This window comes from Physeter macrocephalus, chromosome 10 (assembly GCF_002837175.3).
Source record: "Physeter macrocephalus isolate SW-GA chromosome 10, ASM283717v5, whole genome shotgun sequence".
Taxonomy (NCBI): Eukaryota; Metazoa; Chordata; class Mammalia; order Artiodactyla; family Physeteridae; genus Physeter; species Physeter macrocephalus.
The window spans coordinates 7,508,874-7,526,660 of NC_041223.1; the positions used below are offsets into that span (position 1 = coordinate 7,508,874).

At 42.6% G+C, this 17,787-nt stretch overlaps 1 protein-coding gene across 3 annotated transcripts in view; it reads right to left on the minus strand.

Moving 5' to 3' along the window:
- The window catches only part of SLC22A3 (solute carrier family 22 member 3), a 91,832-nt gene that overhangs the window by 31,734 nt on the left and 42,311 nt on the right, over positions 1 to 17,787 (minus strand). For all 3 annotated transcript variants that reach the window (XM_028494782.2, XM_024122718.3, XM_028494783.2), the window contains exons 2-5: positions 15,133 to 15,236; positions 12,694 to 12,848; positions 10,395 to 10,563; positions 9,433 to 9,550 (exon numbers count right to left, since the gene is read on the minus strand). In XM_028494782.2, the coding sequence (XP_028350583.1) occupies positions 9,433 to 9,550; positions 10,395 to 10,563; positions 12,694 to 12,848; positions 15,133 to 15,236 (546 nt within the window). The remainder of the gene's footprint in view (positions 1 to 9,432; positions 9,551 to 10,394; positions 10,564 to 12,693; positions 12,849 to 15,132; positions 15,237 to 17,787) is intronic.

Here is a 17,787-nt window from a genome sequence, read left to right on the forward strand (position 1 = left end):
GACAACATAACACAAATTTACTTTGAACTTAACGCTTTTCAATTCATTAGCCATTATTCATCACAACGGCATCTACTTTCATCTGAAATAATAGTATATGTTTATCCAAGATGTATTCACTCATTCTACAGACAAGACTTGGCTGCAAATGGTTTGTGGACTTTTGCAGTAACTTGATGGTCCCCAAGGATCAGTGGCCCCCTGGGACAGACTGCCACACGATTCTTCCATCGACTCTGGGGCTGAGGTCACAGGTGCTGCGAGGCAGGAGTGTGTTAGCCAGAACGTTCCTCTTTGGTCACCCTCCATGCCCAATCCTAGGGATGGTAACGAAGATCTGCTTTTCCAGCATAAGAGTGTCCTTGGTTCAGGCCATTTCCCCCAACATTCCCTAAGTCCTTTTCCTGGGAAGGATATAAGGACTTCTTCACTCTTTAAAGCTTCCTTTTATTCAGCCACCTTAAGAGAGGTACATTCACTATTTGAGGAAGGAAGGCTTCCTCTCGATCAGGTCCCCTTTCTGTACATTAAATTATACTTCCCTCCAATAGGGCCAGATTCAAAGAAAAATGAAAACAGCACAGACCCGTATTATTTGTTCTAAACCAAGAAATCTAGCCATCCCTGGATTGCATGGGCTTGGTCCCGTTCACATCTGTATCCACATGAAGAAGTGTTGCTATTGCAACACAACCTGGGTGTTCTTCATCCAGCCATCTGTTAGACGGATCTTAATTTTTGTTTTTTCCAGGGAAGGAAAGATTTAGCCCTTGAAAATCTAGCACCTGATACCTTTTATACCATCTACCCGGGGGGAACCTCTAGGGATGGAAGCGAATAGATCCCAGTGTGTTTTCTCTGTTACTATTTAACACAATTTTCTCATGTTTATCTACGTCAAAGGAGCATGTCTGTATACTCCAACAATCAACCTAGCCCTGGAGAATTTAAATGATTTCACCCAGGCTGCATCTCTTTTTTTTCTTAGGATTATGTCTTGAAAAAAGGCAGTTTTCCTAATGGGCTGGAGATCTAGCAAGCAGCACTGTCATAGCAACAGCAGCTCTGGATTAGGAATAATGCCCGGGAATTCCTGCCAGGGAGTTGGGTGTGCAGGGTTCTGGAAGTTGCACCCATCATGGCCTGCACGGCAAGGAACACTTTCACAAAGAGCTAGTATTTTCTCATTTATCCACAGTAGGGAAGCACAGCAATTTGGATTGCAGAGACTGCTTTTGCCGAAAACACAAGAGCGGGCCAAGTGGCACAGGAACAAAACACTGGAAAAAGCTGCTATCTTCCTCTCTCACACGAGAGAATATGAAGATTTCAAAGACGGTGTTAGAGGGCCATTCTCTTGGCAAGTGTTCAAAAAGCCAAGAGCAAAAGCAAACTCACTTTTTATTCTGTAAGACAGACCCAGAATTAAAATAACTGAAGTAGGCATTTTCACACTTCTCACAAAAAAGAGCAATCAATATTAACAGAATAAAATAAGGCTGTGTGGCTTATTCATTTTGTTTTATATTTTAATTAGCTGTGTTTGCCATGCGCCACTGGGGCTTGGGCTGGGCCAGAAGCAGGCAAAGGCTTCTCTGCATCACCACAGCGCTTCGGGGGCTGCTGTGCTGAAGGGCAAGGACCAGCCTTTGAGATGGAAAAAGGGAGGAGTCCATTGTTCCCAGATTCTGTAACTAATGAACGAGGAGCTGACATGCCTCTAAATGTCACTATGTAGAGCTTGGAACGCTTCCCCTTGTGTCACGATCCAACATCATTTTGCCTACGGTGTTTGCTGCAATCTCACCTTTAGGGAGAGCAGGCCAGGTGAATGGAAGTGCTTCGGCTCTGTGTCTGGACCAAGAATGTACACCAAGAGAGGCCAGTGGGGGGAGGGGACACCTGGCTCTCCCGTGGGCCGGCACTGCTGTCCCGTGTGGGACCCACCTGGAGGACGGGTTCTCAGCAGCCGCGGTCTCCAGAAAGAGCAGGCAGCAGTTATCAGGAGGGGCACCATCTAACTCTATGGCAACAGATGAGTAAAAGACATCAGCAGTGGGACCCCACTTTTGAAAGAAAGAACAGGCAGAAAGTAAGCAGGGGGCCAGGGCCCCAGTCGAACAACTAGGGTTCAAGTCCAGATTAAGAACTATAGTAGAAACAGGGGATTGAGCAAGTCGTATACATGAAATATGTACAGCTCTCTGCATGTCAATCATACATCAATAAAGTGTGTGTTTTTTTCAAAGGAGTATCACTTCATGTTAGACCTTCAAATAAAGGCTGTAAAAGTTTTTTGGTTTTTGTTTTTTAAGGAATTAGGGATTGAGGAAGAAAGAGGAAGACTGGCAGGCACCTGGGGGCCCCGGCAGCTTGAATCTGACGTCGGGAAATCCGAGGTCCCATCCTCTAGTCAGGCCAGGCCCCCCCCCACGGTCTTCTCATAGGGATCAGGGTCCCAGTGGGCTGGGAGGGGCTTGTGAAGCCAGAAAATGTACATCTTTGGTATCCTCCTCTAAGCATAGCTGGGAAGGTGAGGACTGACCTAGTCACAGGGTGACCAACCCACCCCCATTTGCCTGAGACGTTCTTTAGGTTTAGCTTTGAGACTTCAGTATCCTAGAAATCCTCCTAGTCCTGGGCAAACAGGGACAACTGGTCACCCTACTGGTCACCATCTAGTCCATTAGCTGTCCTGGGTTCTGTAGATCCAATTACTTGTTAGAACGATGTCATCAGACGCCAGGACTGACTGGTACCACTATATCTACATATATATTTATTTATATTTCTGTAACACTGAGGCTGGGTGCTTTTCTTTCACAGTTCTGATGTATACTTCTCAAGCCTTAAGACCGTGGCAAGAGCACACAGCCCAGCTATTTCAAGAGGGACTCTGGAAGGTCAATTTGAGGGAAGGGGAGAGAAGGCCTGTCTCCCAGGGTTCCTCACTCAAAATGCTGCTCTTTGGGGAGCTGCCCTGAAAATCTGCCTGGCCCTCTCCAGGGCTGTAATCTCATTCTTTAAGGGATATGACACATGGATTTCTAGCTCAATTAAAGCCATATAATGCTCTGGATCATTCTCCCTCAAGATTTGTACAGGTGAAATGAGAGCCCACTGACCTGGAAGATTTTAGGCCAAATTTCCTTTAGTGGAAGAAACTTCCTATTTAATCACCCAGCTTGGGAAAGGAACTCGCTCTGGTTTCAACAGTCCTTCACTGCTGTTTTTATGGCTTTTTAAATTGTAGCATAAACATTTTTCCCTATTCATGCAATATTGTCTTATTTTCAAAAAGTTAAAGACATGGGAACTAATTAGAATTGAAATATAGCCCATTTATCGAACTCAGGCTATTTCCAAAAATGGATTTAACTGGAGTACTATTAAATTATTTCTCAGCTCCAAAGATCCATTTTATGTTTAGTATATGAAGTGTCCGGACATTTTTTATGCATTCAAGAATATCCTAGGGCTTCCCCGGTGGCGCAGTGGTTGAGAGTCCGCCTGCCGATGCAGGGGACACGGGTTCGTGCCCCGGTCCGGGAGGATCCCACGTGCCGCGGAGCGGCTGGGCCCGTGAGCCATGGCCGCTGAGCCTGCGCATCTGGAGCCTGTGCTCCGCAACGGGAGAGGCCACAACAGTGAGAGGCCCGCGTACCGCGACGAAGAAGAATATCCTAAATTAAAGCTAATGTGGTGGCATGCATATTACAGTAATCATTTTAACATGTCATGTTAAGGATGACGGCTTTGCTGGTAGAACTGGAATCATTTATTCTGTGTGAAGTCAAAGAATGAAGATTTACTTCTGTTAAGGGAGAGTAATGTACAAGTTTCCACAGACGTTTTTTCCCACTGTCTTTTACTATTTTCTAGACTCACACCTTTCCCACTCTTGTCACAGGCACTGCTTGGGCCTAAATTACTTTCTCTGGATCTTTTGAAATGAATTCTATGGGAGAGTTTTTAAGTTTCAAGTCTAAGATGATAATTAAACACAAAAACTAACAAAGACAGCACAACTGGACGAAAATACCACACAACTCACCTGGGCTTCGTGACAGCCAGAATCATGGTGTGGTTTCTCTTTTGGAAGAACAAAAACTATGTTTATAAAAATCCCCTTTGGAAAGGAAATGTCAGAAACAGACATTCCCAAAGCTGGAAAGTCCCCCTCTGGAGCAATATTGATGCTTCTGTGACGGTTCATTAAAATATAGGAAATATGGCAGCTATTAAGAGTTGGAAGTCTCTCTGGTAACTAAGGTAATCTAAAAATTAGCCTGACACTTTTTAATGAGGTTTTAATATATTCAGTTTTGGAAATATATCAGAGTGGGATCATTTATATTGATGATGTCCCCTTTGCGATCAGAAAGCTCAAGTCTCAGTTCTTGATGTCATCCAAACATGTCACCATGGGAACTACCCACGAGTGTGTTTATGCATGAATGATCATCCGTGTAACATCTAGTACTGACATTTCAATAAACTGTGATTAGCTATGAACAATGAACTATATAAGCGTATCATAAAAGTAAGGAAATTACAATCAAGCCTTAGAGGTTTTTGAGTCAACAGAGCACAACAATATCGCCAACAAATATGGACACATTCAGTTCAGTAGTATTAGAGCCTCTTTGTTAACTAGAGTTGTAGCCTACTATTTTCCATGAGCATATCCCACACGAAGACAAGAGGGGGAGAGAGAGATCTTTAGGATAAGGGCCTTTAAAATCCTTTTTTTAAAAAAATGAAACCAAAACTGCTGCCAGAGTTACTACCTATGTAGTTGTATAATCCAGGTCAGTAAGTGACAATGGCTCTTTAATCAGGATATCAGTTGACTTTTGAAAAATAATGCTCTTTAACAAGCACAGTGGCATAAAATAATAAGCATCCATTGAGCTCACACATTTGTGGGCTGGCTGGGAGACGGCTGATCTAGGTTTGGGGAGACTTTGCTAGAGCAGCTTTCCTCCAAATGTCTCTTAGCCTTCTACGTGGTCAGTCGGAGAACCTGGAAATATTCTTCTCACAGTGACGGCTGAAGCCCAGAGATCAAGCCCAAGCACACAAGCACATTTCATGACTCTACTGCATCACATCTGGTCACCTACCATTGGCCAAAGCAACCCGAACGGCCAAGCCCGAAGTTGAAGGGCAGGCCGTACACTTCAGCCATCGTGAGACCAAAGCAGATTACATTGCTCGGCCCCGCATCAACGGAGCCAGGAAGTATCTTCATTCATTGGAAACGAGGGGGAAGAGGTGACAATTTCAAACAATAACCTTATCTACCACAATCCAGTGTCATCTAGAGAGCAAAAAATGTGGTGGATCACCACACCCTACTTTGGCAACGGAAGCAGTACTGCTACTATCAGCTACATTAGTCAGCTTTGGCTGCAAAAACAAACACTCTCAAATCTCTGTAGCTTACTGAGACACATTTAGCAGACTGCAGTTTACAGGGGAAACAATGATTTCTTGGCCACATTCCATGTCTCAGCTGTAGGTCAGCTGCTATAGCTCTGTTCCAAGTTGTAGCTCTTCTCATTCTGGACCCACACTGAAGTAACAGCTCCAGTTTGGGATGTGCTGTTCTTGTAGCAGAAGGAAAGAGCAAAAGAGCTGTCAGAAACTCGTGATGCCTCTACAGCTTCTGCTCTGAACGGGTACCCCCCCACCACTTCTGCTTCTCGGGCCTAAAATAGACCAGGACCTTTGGTGTCAGTGATGGAACAGGCTGGTGTTGGGAGGTGGCTGAGGCTATAGTGATGAGAGGAGGGTACAGCTGCCAGATCTCCTAGGGATGCTTTGCTACCAAGCAGATTCTTTCCAATTCACTCTAGCTTCACTGCAACCTAGGATGTGCACCCCTAGGATGAGGTGGGAATTGGAGAGGTCTTGGGGGATGAGGTCATTTACATGGTAATAACTTCTTCCAAAAGTCAGGATTTACCGAAGAGAGGGTCCGTGAAAAGTGTAAGGAGAGCACTGGGCAACCAGCCTTGGGCATGGGTGCCTTGATGTTATTACATCCAGAGAGCAGGGATACCAGCTAAGGCAACGGAGGGTTTCTGAAGGTGTGAGGTGACTGTGTAACCGTAAGGTTTCCTGGTGGTCCCACTGTGGACATGGGCAATAGTTCCTTGAGTTGCCAAAATAGGAGTACTTGATAGCATTACCCCCAAAACTATAATAGGATCCTGCCTTGGTGCCGGTGCTGGAGTTCAAGTCAAATGCCTGCACTACCTACCAGTATTTCTGAGTACTCAAAGAGGGATTTTGCACATTATCAGGCTTCATGGAAACATTAATATCTCTGAAATAGAAAACTATGGTTTGGCCTATAATTTGACTGAATTCAGCTATTAGCAAGGTGTTTTAAACATCTTTATGTTTGAAAATTCTTTCTCTTTCTACTTAGGTTGTACAATTTTTAAAGGCTGGAGATGGACAGGGTCAGTTTGAAGACATTTATTTCAAAAGTTGAAGCCCCCCCTTGGGAAGCAGGTGATTACAAACATGAGACTGGAACTTACAAGACAAGCCTGGAAAATCTTGTCGTGCTAATGAGCAAGGAAGCTTTCAGAAACTGCTAGAGGTGTGGCAAAGGGACTCAGGAAGCAGCAAAGATGAGCCTCGTCTGTCCAAAGACAGGGGCAATTTGAGCATCAGTAGGATAATAACAATAACTGCAAAAGACTGAAACATACACAGTACGTATAAATCCAGGAGGTCATAATGAGGCTTAAAAAACCCATAGCCCACAATGCATTGATCACTTTGAGAATGCAGGCAACCAATTTGCTAATCTGAAAGGAAAGAATTATGCCTGTATCTTGCCTTTCCTATAGGAACTGTATCTGAGAGTCATTTCAGTGGATGGGGTAAGTTAGTCTTTATATAAGTATTCCAGTAACACATGAAGAAATAATGACAAAATGGGAATATTGTCAATTTGCAATCTCTGATGAACGAATAAATCCAGGCAATGATTATCAGCAGCAGCTAACATCACAGAAGAATAGAGAGGCACAGAGATACTAGGTGTCTCTTAATGGAAATGTACAAAGCCACTTATGAAGTAGTCTTGCCCCAAATGACAAACCTGAACTTGCTTAACTCTAGACCTAACTACCAATTTAGTTATATTTAGTTGTATTCCATCACAGGGAATATAAGACAGAGGGTCATATTAAAGGATCCGAAGAGATGTAATCAGTGAAATTTAGACTTCAGAAAACTCAACAGAAAGAAAACGCCGTAGCATTCTCCACCAAAGTTGCTAGAAAAAGTTGCTAGAAAAAGAAAACCTAGAGATTAAAAAAGACCGAAGGGGCTCACCAACCTATCACAACACCTATCGCTAGGATCCTACGCCCACAGTGGTAGCTAGGATCCTAGAGTAACTGAAGTCCTGGAGAAACGGAAGTCTGATCCAACCTGACTTTCAAATGGAGATCATCTAACTGCTAAAAACTAGACTTCAAGTGTCTTGGAAGCCACCGGATCCATAGTTCCTGATCTTTTACAATCACAACGATGTAGAGCATTTAAGTACTTCCCTGCTGAAATGATCTCTATCCTGCTCATGAATTCGAAGCGGGTCAGTGGGTGTTGGACTGGACACTCATAGGATGTGGAATAGCAGCTATTTGGGGAATCATCCTCTGGCCTCTCAGCACCACTCATGATAACACACAACGTGCCTGCTTAATGCAGCATCTCCTTTCATAAGCCATCAGCACACACTATGTTTTCTATACTCTTAAAACCTTGATTTAGATCTTACACATGCTTAGCTCTGGGACTACGTGCAATGTCTTCAGGATACTGATGAATGAATAGCAAAAATACTCATTTGGCCATTAAAACTGAGTACAAAGTATCATTCATTTGATCCAGCTGTGCAGACCAACGGCTCGCGTGACCAGAGCAAGCTGAGAGGGCAGTGGGGTATTATTTTCCCAGGAAGCACAGCTCAAATGTTCTCAGTCAAAGAATGACAAGGATCAACTAGTCTTCATGGTTAGAACAGATCACGTTTTATCTTTAGCTTATGTTTTGTGACCTGTAAACCTCAAGGTAAATCATTAATCTACTTCCAACAGTGACAACTGGTTAGTTGAAACCTTTGTAAACACAGAGCCTACTGCTTGTTGCTTAATGTAAGAGTGAAAGAAGAAGGAAGAAATCCGAATACAGCCGACCAGGTTCTGGGGAGCTAGGAAGCTGGGGAGTTGACAATACAACCCCACAAACCCATTTTTATCAGAACGTTTCTAGCAAAACAAACTGAATGCTACAAAAGAAAACAATGTCAGCAATATTAATATTAAACATTTTAAAATTCCTCTTATGGACTTCCCTGGTGTTGCGGTGGTTAAGAATCCGCCTGCCGATGCAGGGGACACAGGTTCGATCCCTGGTCTGGGAAGATCCCACATATCGCGGCGCAACTAAGCCCATGCGCCACAACTACTGAGCCTGCGCTCTAGAGCCCACGAGCCGCAACTACTGAGTTGACAACAAGAGAAGCCACCGCAATGAGGAGCCCGGGCACTGCAACAAAGAGTAGCCCCCGCTCGCCGCAACTAGAGAAAGCCCGTGCGCAGCAATGAAGACCCAACGCAGCCAAAAATAAATAAATTTAATAAATTAAAAAAAAATTATTCTTAAATATTCCTTTTATAATAATCCTCTGTTATTCTGCATTCACTTAGTCTTTGCAGCTAAAGCAAAAATCATATCTTTTTTATATGTTATTCTCTAATTATTCAGGCGTTGCTTCAAATACATGTATATGTCTTCGGCTGCATATCGAATCTTTGAAAAGATAAGAATGAGCTTTTAATACACCGCCCCCCTTTTTTCTCTTAATGCAGTGATACAGAGGCACCCAAAAAGCCTTTGCTGGAGGAAGGAAGGAATGATGGAAGGAAGGAAAGAAGGGAGGAAGGGAGGGAGGGAGGGCAGACTATTCAGCATGTGTAAGTCTAAAGGCGGAAATATTACATTACTCCCCAAGCTCTGGTTGGCAGAGATAATACTTCCAAGACTAAATTTAAAGACAAATCTTTAGACTTCAATTGAATGTCAAGAAAAGACTTATAGTTTGTCCAATGAAGATGAATGAATGATTAATTACTACGGGGCCTATAGTAGGTGATTCAAGTATAGTAATTCAAGTAACTTGGTGCAGCTATTAAAATATGCACTAAATGACCAATTCACCTCAATTATAATGCTATTACAACTTCGCTATTATTTCTTCTTTAATACACCTTATGATTCTTCCCAAGGTTTTTTTAAAGTCAAACTAAAAATGATTAGTCATATATTTGATAATATGTGCATAAGTGACAAATGAATTCACCCACTTTAACAATACTTGTTACTAGTAATATGTAAGATTACCTCTGAGTAATTTGGCGAGAGATATTTCCCATTGCATTTCGCAATGCTCCTCAGAATTTTTAATGCTTTATCTCCTTTCTTCCGGGTAATCAGCCAGCGGGGAGATTCAGGAACCACCCTGGTGAGAAGAAGGCTTTTTTGAGTTATGCCTGCGAATCTCAAAACTTAACAGTTTATGACTTGAATTTCTCTATCGAAATGAATCTTGCGATCAGATACATGTTTCGGAGATTCTGAGAGCCTAGAACTGGCTCTCTGAAACATAGACTATCTTTGCAAGTTTATAACGGACAGGAAAAAATGCTCACTTGATAACTCAATCACTGCTCATGATAAAAATAATCAATACTACATTGCTCGTGCAAGAAGGCTGTCTTAGAATATACAGTCTTCAATTATGAAGCTGAAAAAAACTGGCATTTAATGAACATTTAGGAAAAGGTTAAGAACCCAATTTACGTAAACTGGTTTGCTCATATATTAAAATTAAATTAGAGGATGATTAAAATATGTTCATTCTAATAAGAATCAAATGCATACACCTGTAGCTTTCCGATAACTTAATTTTCTGATGCTCTTAACATTTTCTTATTCCCCTGAGAATTCCTGAGTCACATGAATTTGCTTAATAGAACATACAGAGAAGCAAATCTTGTTCATCGCATTTAAACTGCATGCTGAAATACTGGCAGATATGGTTTGTTGCCCTGTAGTTTCCATAAAAATATTACAAAATAATAAAACATAATTCATACTCTATTTTCAAGGTGTTTTTCAATTTTATTAATTTACTAATAACTATTAGTCAAAAACGAATCAGTAATCTCTAGAACTTCGCAAAGCCCATAGCCATTCTGGAGATGTGAGAAAATCTCGCCTTCATTTTCATGTTGGTTTGGAAGCATAGATTCTACATTTCTGCGGAATAAGAATACATTTGGTAATGACCGAAACCACGTTACCAGTAATAAAGGAGGAAGAGGAAGTTGGGCAGCGTTATGGCTAGCTGGATCCCTTGCCAATTGGGGATAAAGTAGGCAATTCCCGGGAGAATTACGATTCCGAGGGTGAAGAACATTTGGATCACGATTCCCACAATCCTCCTTTGTTTGGAACCTACTATTTCTGTCACTGAAGGAAAACAAACAGAGAGGTCAGGGAAGCTCCAGATCAGCTCCGAAACAAACAAACAAACAGAGACATTACACCTGTGACATCCATCCATCAGCATCGCTAGAATACTATACAGGACTCTCAAACATCCCGAAGATTCCACAGGCAGTGACCTGATGGGGATGTGCTTCCCAGCCAGCTCCCTTCCTCTCCCCCTCCCCTCTGCGTTATCAACAAGCACGTGCCATCCTCCTACACACCCAGCCCAGCACCCTTCCGGGTATACAAAGAATATATGTGCTGGTTTTACGAAAGCTTAGACGATGACTATTTTTTGAAAAGTAATTGTAATTATCAAAACATAAACATAATAAAGCGGCTAGATTTTATCACAGCCTTTAAAGATTTGCATATTATAGTCTCTTTAGGTGATTCATCGTGAACATTAGATTCTACAGATAAATTTTTCACTATCACAAGATAGTTTCTATCAAATGATAATTCTCTCCACAGTGTTGGACCTTTCATTTGTGTGATATTTCTTTTAAAATCACATGAGGAATTTTACTGCTGGCATCCTTTCCTCCCCTCCCCTCCCACTGATCTGTTTCTATCTGTCCCTAATTCCATTCTGATCATCCTGGCGTATGTTACCTTATTGCTGCCCTAAGATCACAACTAGGAAAACTCACTTAGACTGGGGTCTCCTTAAAAACGCTTCATAGTCCGAAGTTATCCCTTTTGCCCCAGCCATCAACCATCAGTCCCCCCAGCTCTCTCTCTCCTTCCTCGCCCACAGAAAGATCTTCAAAGGGTCCCCAAAGTGGGCAACCCAAAGAGGGGTTGTCCAGCCATAACAGAAGCGGGTGGAAGCCCACAGATCTGGGGTGATAATCAAAGAGGAGGCTTCGGGCTTCCCTGGTGGCGCAGTGGTTGAGAGTCCGCCTGCCGATGCGGTCCCCAAAGTGGGCAACCCAAAGAGGGGTTGCCCAGCCATAACAGAAGTGGGTGGAAGCCCACAGATCTGGGGTGATAATCAAAGAGGAGGCTTCGGGCTTCCATGGTGGCGCAGTGGTTGAGAGTCCGCCTGCCGATGCAGGGGACACGGGTTCGCGCCCTGGTCCGGGAGGATCCCACGTGCCGCGGAGCGGCTGGGCCCGTGAGCCATGGCCGCTGAGCCTGCGCGTCCGGAGCTCCGCAACGGGAGAGGCCACAACAGTGAGAGGCCCGCGTACCGCAAAAAAAAAAAAGAGGAGGCTTCACATTTCCCTGGTCACAGATCCGCCAGGACTCTGAGTGGGTGCCTATCCCAGACACTATGGAAACGTACCGCAAAAAAAAAAAAAAAAAAAAGAGGAGGCTTCACATTTCCCTGGTCACAGATCCGCCAGGACTCTGAGTGGGTGCCTATCCCAGACACTATGGAAAGGTGGCAGCCAGGACCTTCCCCAGTTATAGGAGCAAAGGGAAGTCTTTCTTTCCTTCACACTCAGACGTCCAACTTTCTAGGTATGGCAGATAGCAAAGGGTTACAAATGAACTTCTCATTTTCAGGTCATATCTCCTGCATGGCAAAAAGTTCTCCACTTGTGGGGAAGGAATAGAATTAAAGAAATAATATTTGAGAGCACGGCGATGTTACCTCAAACTGTATCACAGAAATACATGGAAAATGCTTTAAAAATGTTTCAAGGGGGACTTCCCTGGTGGTCCAGTGGTTAGGACTCTGTGCTTCCACTGCTGAGGGCCTGGATTCAATCCCTGGTCGGGGAACTAAGATCCCACAATCCACACGGCACAGCCAAAAAAAAAAAAAAAAAAAAAAAAAAAAATTTCAAGGAACTACTGAAGTTTTTCTAAAGATTAATCTCTAAGAAAACAAAGCAAGAAACCATGTGATAACAGTATGGCCGTGCTAGAAAGTGGTTCACCCCAGTATCTGGTGAGAGTCCATATTTGCTTCCCAAAACAAGATGGAACTTTAATTTCTAAAGAGTCAGCTTCTTGCCCCTGCATCCTCCCATTTGCGGAAATAATGTTGCAGCAATGAAGCCTCACCATACTTGCAGGAGGAAGGCTGACCCGGGGCACTTCTCACCCACCTAACCCTGGTTCTCAAACAGACAAGGAGGCGCAGCCAGGTCTTACCGATCACGTAGCAAGTGATCCATGTCCCCTTTCCAAACACGCCCTGTAGGAAGCGGAAGACCACAAACACAGGGAAATTGGGTGCAAATGCCACCACAACACCAGCGATGCCAACACCGAAACAGGATATTAAGTAAACGACTATTCGGCCGTACCTTTGTGAGAAAGAGAAAGGATGAGATTACCTTAAACGTTTTCTTCAACACGATGAGAAGACTCTCACTGGAAGCGTGGTTAAAGGAGGTTTAAGTGCAGAATTTGTGTCCTTTATAGGTTCATTATTACCATGTCAAGGATTGCTGAAAAGGCTACGCTTTGTTTTATAGCAAAGCCAGAGCACATAAAAACATATGCCTCTGAAATGACATGACAAAATTTAAAGCATGGAATGCATCCTTTGGGACTGCAGTTTCCAAAGAGATGACCCTCTCTCCATTACAATGTTTTTTTCCCATACAGTCACTCCAGTGGCACAGCTTGGACACTTCCTAGCATTTCTGTGGGTGGGGTCAGAGGAGAAAGGGACAGAAAGAAGCCAAAATGGTCATGACAGCCAAGAGGCCTGGCCTTCTGGCTCAACCATCCACCAGTCATGCAACTTTGGGTGAATTTCTTAAGCAATTCAAGACACAGGTTTTGTTTGTTTGCTTGTGATTGTTTTTCTTTTATCTTTTCTACAGTGAGGTTGTAGAGACCAAACTGAGATGCTAATGTGAAAGCTCTTTACAAACTATCAAGGTCACAATAAATGTGATTTGTTCTTCAGTTTTGTGTTTTACTTTCACCATTTACATAGCCATTATTAAAGCGCTTAGGCAGAAGACACAGGTCACCGCGGGCAATATTCTGAGAGTCTGATGCTAAGTGGTTCAGTATAGCTGTGCCAGGTTATTGGCTGGTGAAGCCCTGTCATCAATGACCTTTGAGAGATTTGATTCAAAGACATTTTCCCATAGACATTTCCATCAAGTTCACACAGCATCTTGCTTCAGAGTGGAGACACAAGTAGTCTCGGTTTACCTAGGTTTTAAAATTCACTCTCTGCCCTTCCCACCCTCCTCTCACAGATATACGACCTACTAAATTGCTTCTGTCCTTTCCTTCAAGAATATAAGAGATTGAAGGAGCTGAAAGACGGTCAGCCCCAAGGTGAGGCAGCGTTATTCACGGCTCTGTCTTCCTCCCCAAAGTACCGGGTCACATCTGAGGACAGATGCTCAGCCCCTCCTGGAACACAGGAAGGAAAAGCCCCCTCCTTTAGTCGAGTTACTTTAGTTTGAAGATATGTTGATTGGTTGTGAAAGAGAAACATGCCGAAGAAGCAAAACCTAATGCTTCAATTAGGAAGAGTAACAACAAAATGAAAGAAATACATATTGAAAATCTACAACTCAATTCCAAATGGCAGCCAGTTAGGAAAGAGAGGGTTGTGCAGTAGGAAAGACACAGATAAAAGAGAGGGAAAGAGCACCAGACACAGAGGATTAAGGAGAAAGTCACATGCCGAGGAGGGCTGGGGGACAAGACATGGAAAAGAAGACAGAAGAAGGGAGGGCCACCAAAGCTTCTACCCATTCTGAAGTCCTGGTCTGGTCAGATGCAGACCACCAACTGCCTACAGGATTGGGGGCGTTTTGTCTTGAATTCTCCAATTAACTGCTGTTCTCAGCTCTGCAAGAGGCACTCCCTGCCCACTGCGAGCACGGCCCCGGTCACGACGACCCGCTGATGCTGGGCTGGAGTGTGCTGGGAGCAACAGTAAGCCAGACATGGAGGACAGAGAACTGTTAAATCACTGCAAGTAGGTTCACACTTAGAATGGGGATCAAGGAACAGTTAAACAGGAGTACAATAACCTACATCAATAATGTCTGAAACGGGGATATCTGAAGAGACAGCACGACTGTCTTGAATACATACACTCACTTTGTGTCTGGTGTATTTATGGATGTTCAAGAATAGATCAAATTCTTTTCATGGTTTTGGGAAAACTTTTTTTTTTTGCAGAGTTTTAAATTTGTAGAATAAATACAAAAATTTGTTTTAACTGAATGAAACAAATTTGTAAGGGGGCGACCTTATGACTGAATTAATCAAACCGCGATCAGCGAGTTACTGAAGCCCATGGAATCACCTCCACAGCATCCGACCAGCCAGCCACGGGCCCCGCCATGAAGTCACGGCCTTGCTGCTCTGTGTTTCCTCTCAGATGCGTTCAGACCCAAGGGGAGCAGCCCCAACCATCTGTACAGTTCAAGGGGTGAGGAGACGAAGTTTACGAAGGAAGGAATTAGTGCAGCCAAACAGGTATGAATGTCGTAAGTGGAGGAATTAAGATCCTTTTCCAAAATTAGCAAGAATAGTTAACATGAAACATCTTCCTCTCCATAGGTACACATCATCTTCTAGATGTAAACTGGCTGCCATACCCATGCCTACCTGTCCGCTGCGTAGCCCAAGGTGAATGCCCCGGCCAGGAAGCCCAGGTTTAGGATGGCTTGTGTGAGGTCCAGCATCCAAGCATTGACACACACGAGGTCAAACTGGGAAAACAAAGAAAACACATGGGAGACGGAGACATGTGGCAATGCTTACCCTCAAGACACCTGATCATCTGTCCAGACCAGTGATCCTTAAACATTTTTGCTCATATGCTCCTTAAATAAAAATTTTAAGTGTATCGCATAGATATTTTTACAGTGATATATAAACGTCTTCTTTATCAGTTTCACTATCTGCCATGGATGTAATTTTCAGTACACTACAAATGCTGACATTTTAAAATCGTTCTTTCAACTGTATCTGATAGAGTACTATAGCCACGTGACACCTACCATCATCCAGTGAAAACAAGTTCTTCAATAGCCTAAAATTTGACACTAATCTGTTTTCTCTTCGAATTCTTATTTTCATTCCCACATACATATATACCAATATTTTATGTAGAAAATATTGTGTTTTGTGTTAATGTGTATTATGTTAATGGACAGGTAAATAACTACTTCTGCAGGTAATAAATTATGTACATAAATTGACATTTAATTAACATTCTTTTCTGTGACAATGTTTCTAACTATTAGAATCCTTTCTGACTGGGTTATAATTACAGTTACTTTTAGAACACAATTGACAAAAACATAACATAAGATGAATCTTGAAAAAGAATTATTACTAAGGAGTAAAATTTTGTTGGAAATGCACTGCCCCTTTTCTAGAAGAATGTTAAAAAAGCCCGGGGTTTTCCACTTAGTTCATGTAATCTGTGGTTGAAGATTGTTTATTACTAGAATGAGTTAGGGCTCAACATCAATTCTATTCCTGTTTTTCATTTTTATAAATTTATGTGCCAAGAAAACTTGTCTGTATAAATAAATTAATGGGAATGGAGAGGGTTTTGTTACAGTATTGTTACTCAATTCCTTTGCTTCCTTCTCAGTGCCAAGATTTACAGAATAATCTATCATCAAAATTATTTTTAACTTTTCTATTAACCAACATGCCATTTAAGACTCCTACAGTCTTGCTGTCAGGAAAGAAATGGAAACCATCAGACTTACAAAAAGTTGTTTAATCAAATCATTAGGGTCATTTACTTTCTTTCTTAGTTACTTTCTTACCAATATTCCAAACTGTCTCACTGTTTGGTTCCCCACAGGTTTTAAAACCCCAGGTCAATACATCATAGTAAGATGGAAGAGAGGTGGGAGTCCTTCCGCAAAGGGGGAGAAGGATATCAGGAAAAGACCTGTATCCTCATCATGTACATATCCTCAGACAGATCCATTTTGGACATATGTGCGTTGAGGCTCTGAAAACTGATTCCCTTCAAAGTAGCCAGGCCCTCTACCTGTGATTTTCTCTGCACACCTCCCAATGGTATGCTTGCCCCAGCGTGAAGACCCCTGCTCTAGACTGTAGCATGATGAGAAAATTAATGTTGTTGGAATAGGAATTGAGTGGTCTTATAGATACATATTCATAAGCAAACTGTAATAATATTTATTTATAGAACCTGACTTGTCTTGGTTCTACAGCTAATGACCTGTCGACTAACATAGCTGGAAAAAAAGAACTGGGGTCAGTAGTAGCTGGCTCACTTCACAGACTTACTGAAAAGATTTATGGAGATTAAAGAAGTAAGAATATACACATATATGCATGTAACTTAAAAGAGATTTATCGTCAATGTAGGTACTGGTTTTCCAAAGCACAACAATTTCATTTTAAGTAAACTTGCAGATGGTTATTTATCTGAAATAATTTCCCATTAGAATTAAACATATAAAGGATGCAATTAAAGTATATAAAATCTCAGAGGTCAAACAGGTGATTTAACTGCCAGAGAAAGCATTTTGACTTAGAAAAATGTCAGCCAGTGTCAAATATAACCTCTCAAAGAGTAGGATTTGCTTCCTCTAGCTGAGCTTCAGATAACTTGGTTAGCTAACGATAAAGGAATGCTTTTCATAGATGACACAGCAAGGCCCAGCAAGAGCTATCCTTTTATGAACGTATTTAGCTGCTTTTGAATTGTGTGAATTAAAATACCCCTACTCTTTAAACACAAAGATATTCTCTAATATAAAACCAGTGATCTTGGATTTCCCTGGTGGCGCAGCGGTTAAGAATCCGCCTGCCAGTGCAGGGGACACGGGTTCGATCCCTGGTCCGCGAAGATCCCACACGCCGTGGAGCAACTAAGCCCGTGCGCCACAACTACTGAGCTTGTGCTCTAGAGCCCGCGAGCCACAACTACTGAAGCCCACACACCTAGGGCCCGTGCTCCGCCACAAGAGAAGCCACTGCAATGAGAAGCCCACGCACCGCAACGAGGAGTAGCCCCCGCTCTCCGCAACTAGAGAAAGCCTGCGCAGCAGCAAAGACCCAATGCAGCCAAAAATAAATACATAAAAAGAAATAAATTTATTTTTAAAAAGTGATCTTTTTCACTCTCCCATAAAAGAAATTGTCAAAAAGGATTTTTTTGTATTTTGTATCACAATAAAATTAATTTAAAATAAATGTTTAAGTGGTTAAAGTGCTATGATAACTTAGTTTCTAAAGCACTATGATACCATCCAGACCACATATTGT